The sequence below is a fragment of the Limulus polyphemus genome, unplaced genomic scaffold (genome assembly GCF_000517525.1).
Source record: "Limulus polyphemus unplaced genomic scaffold, Limulus_polyphemus-2.1.2 Scaffold318, whole genome shotgun sequence".
Classification (NCBI taxonomy): Eukaryota; Metazoa; Arthropoda; class Merostomata; order Xiphosura; family Limulidae; genus Limulus; species Limulus polyphemus.
Genome location: NW_013665928.1, coordinates 417,373 through 421,006, shown reverse-complemented (window position 1 = coordinate 421,006; position 3,634 = coordinate 417,373). Strand labels below are relative to the sequence as shown.

Here is a 3,634-nt window from a genome sequence, read left to right as displayed (position 1 = left end):
CTAAATTAGGGACGGCTAGCGCAGATAGCCCTCGTGTAGCTTTGCGCGTAATTCAAAAACAAACAAACAATTAAAATCAGGAAACTATGTTAAATTGGTTCGTGTAAACAACTGTCCATCACAATTTGTGGAGATAATTTGGAAAAAATCCCACTTGAATAACCTAGCACGAACTTGTTTTTCAAGATGATTATTAATAGCTAATAAACCAGAAGCAACGCAAGAGTAAGACAATGATCGAGAGATAATACGTCGCAGTGTTAACTATTCCTCATCCAAGATACGAATATTTCGAAAACACGTAAAATTATATGGCTTAAGAGTTTGGTTTGACCTCAGGGAAGGAAATCCAAGTTGGTTGAGCAGATAGTTGCGAAATATTCAACTTATCTTTTCGTTCTTCTCTTTATAACTTGTCTTAAAATATTTAATCGTGAAGGATTTATGTTTATTGAAAATATTAATATTTGAATACTTTCATTATAATTTGTCTTAAAAGACTTAATCGTGAAGGTTTTATGCTTTTTGAAGATATTAATATTTGAATATTTTCATTATAATTTGTTTTAAAGACATAATTGTGAAGGATTTATGTTTACTGAAAATATTAATATTTTAATCATACGTAAATTCTCAGACATAATTTATTTTCCTCAAGGTGGACGGTCGGTCTTTACGTAGTTACAATAATCATCAGGCAGTGGATGTATTACGAAATACCGGAAAAATCGTCAAACTTCGGCTCGCTCGCTATCTAAGAGGGGCTAAATACGAGCAGCTTCAAGAAGCCATTGGTAAGTGCAGAGCAAAGGGCTTGCAGTTCTCGTTCTTCTTTAAAAATAATTATAATACCAGCGAGATATATCTGTCGCCATCTGATGAATTTTAATCATACTATTTAAAACAAAAACATCAAGAGAGAAATACATTAGAGTAACTGCTATGTAAAGTTATATTACCGGACTGTTTGTTTGTTTGAAGTTAAACACAAAGCTACACAATGGGCTATCTTTGCTCTGCCCATCACGGGTATCGAAGCCCGGTTTCTAGCGTTGTAAGTTCGAAGTTGGTAATGTCACTGGGGGGGCATTACCAAATTGAAAAGAAAAAAAATTCACAATGCTTGATAAATGGTCGAAATATCGGTATTCTTCCGCTTGAGGCAAAATGCCACATTAATTATATAATGTAAGCGTAGTTGCCCAAAAAATTGAATAACGGTGTTACACTTACAGGCGACAAGGCGACTTGCTCATTCTTCACGAAACATTATTAAATTTCTCACTACATCATAGGTTTTCGTTAAAAACCTTTCGAAGGATTTACATTGTCAAGTACGGAATATAAGAGAATAATAGGAAATCATATAACCCGAGCACTTTCGACGTTAATCAAAACAGTTTCGTGTTTGTATGCCGTAAAGCCACTTAACTATTTGTTCATACTTAGCTTTAGACATTCTTAGTTTGCTCCTTATGAAGAAAGAAAATCCATTCTTTGAAAGCGTAATAAGATTTAATATTTTTGTTTTTAAACGATTTTTTAACATACGTTTTTTCCCTAACTCTATGAATATAAGATCATTGTATACTTGACTCGTTGCTAAGAAAATAAAATCTTTTAGTTGCGAAAAACAACAACAACAACCAAGTATTTTTGTTATGAATAAATTATATGAAAGGTAACTAATGTATAAGAAATAACAAATAAAACACAACACGACCCACCAAAGTCTAATTCCACTGTAGGTGATACACAGTTTAAAAAACAAAATATTTAGGGTTAAGGATAAAAGAAACAAAATTAAATTGATTTCTATAGGTTCTGTAATCCGTTGTATAATTTGTTTTGCTTTTTTGCGAACAAAGCCACATTGGACTATGTACCGTTTTCACCGCAGGGAATCGAACCCCGGATTGTAGTGTTGTAAGTCCGTAACTTATCTTTGTCTCACTGGAGGACGAATATATTTTTATACTAAGTAACTATACAATTATTTGAATTGAATATACCTAAATTACATTAATTAACTCGAAATTACTTTATTATTATTAATTTTGTAAAAGTGTAATTAAAGTTTTATACGTTACAAAATATTAAAAAGTTGTAAACAGAAAAATAAGTGGAATATTGTGGATTTTAAAAGTTTAATTTGCGTCGACAACTACTTTCCATATTAGTTTTTCTACAGAAACATATTTCCACTCAGTTCTTTACAGTCTTTCATCAGTCGCAAATTTGTAATTTCTACTGGATGATTTGGTTTGTATTTATATATTTTTTTAATACCATAATTATAACTAGATGGAGCACCTGTTCCCTGGACGTAATTTATGTAAATTCATGATTAATGAAAGGTTATCATTGGACGTGAAAAGTTGTTTCCCTTATATGTAATTGTAAAAAACGCTAAAATACCCATAAAAACACAAAATGTGAAACTTTAATTTTGCATGTATCTCTGCATGGACCCAACAAACTTTCGTGCCAAATTTGGCGAAGATACATCAACAGGAGGCGAAGTAGTGGCAAAAACGCCAAAAAAACAAAACAAAACAACAACACACAAAATGCAAAACTGAAAATTTGTATGTATATCCGCATGGACCATCCACAAGTGATGAGGTAGTGGTAAAAAACGCAAACACGCAAAAAACGACCATAAAAACGAAATTTTTGTTTAGACCCTCTCTTGAACCTCCTTACTAATTTCAGTGAAGATCCATCCACACCCTGCGAAGTAAATACGTGGACAGACAACAGACAATACTATTACATTTTTATACGTGTAGAATTAAATAGGTTATCTTGATTATACTTATAATGTTTTTTTAGATCCTACTTAGCAACAAACATCATTTAAAAATTTCTTTATAACATATGGAGCAGTTTTACTAAAGGATCCAAATATAAACTTCATTACTTCATTACACATTCAAGCCGTCTCCAGCCATTATTAGTTTCAAAGTGGGTTCCTCGTCATCGAAACAGAGAACCAACTTATGAATAATTAAAGGATCCAAATATAAACTTCACTGTAATAATAGTTACCTAACAGAACTAACAGAGAACCAACTTATATATAATTAAACTAAATTATGTAACTTGTTATTCAGTTGAAGTATGCTAGAATGGAAACATTTAAATAAAGTTAAAGATAGTTTTAAAAAAAGTTCTTGAAATAAGTATTAGTTGTATTTGTATTTAAACAACCCAAAAGTTACAATTTGTTGAATATTAAAAGTAATTTCAATCCGGAAACTCCCAAAGAGACTGATTTTGGACCTATCAATTCGAGACAAGTTTTCGTTTGTTAATTGATAAATTTTTAAGTGAAATACAGCATCCTCAAGTCTCCATACTAGCTAGTACTAAGGTCTACCGCTGGGAGTAAATTCAGTATATATCAATAAAGCCACATTCCCAGCATTATGATTTAAGCAATTGCTTTTATGCTTCTGCTATCACCTTTTTATGTTTAGCTTTCGATTGAGATATGAACGATTTCACCTGCGATTCGGTAGGGAAAGTCGAAGTATCACGATAGTCAGCAGTAGGATGAGCAGACAGTAACACTTTGAAAGCAGCTACAGGCATAATATTGTACTCGGCTTGGTGCACAATATCTACCAAA

At 32.1% G+C, this 3,634-nt stretch overlaps 1 protein-coding gene across 3 annotated transcripts in view; it reads left to right on the top strand.

The window, feature by feature from the left end:
• Positions 1 to 3,634, top strand: part of LOC106457339 (patj homolog) — a 241,897-nt gene that overhangs the window by 194,700 nt on the left and 43,563 nt on the right. For all 3 annotated transcript variants that reach the window (XM_022383220.1, XM_022383221.1, XM_022383219.1), the window contains exon 7: positions 659 to 794. In XM_022383220.1, coding sequence (XP_022238928.1) covers positions 659 to 794 — 136 coding nt within the window. The remainder of the gene's footprint in view (positions 1 to 658; positions 795 to 3,634) is intronic.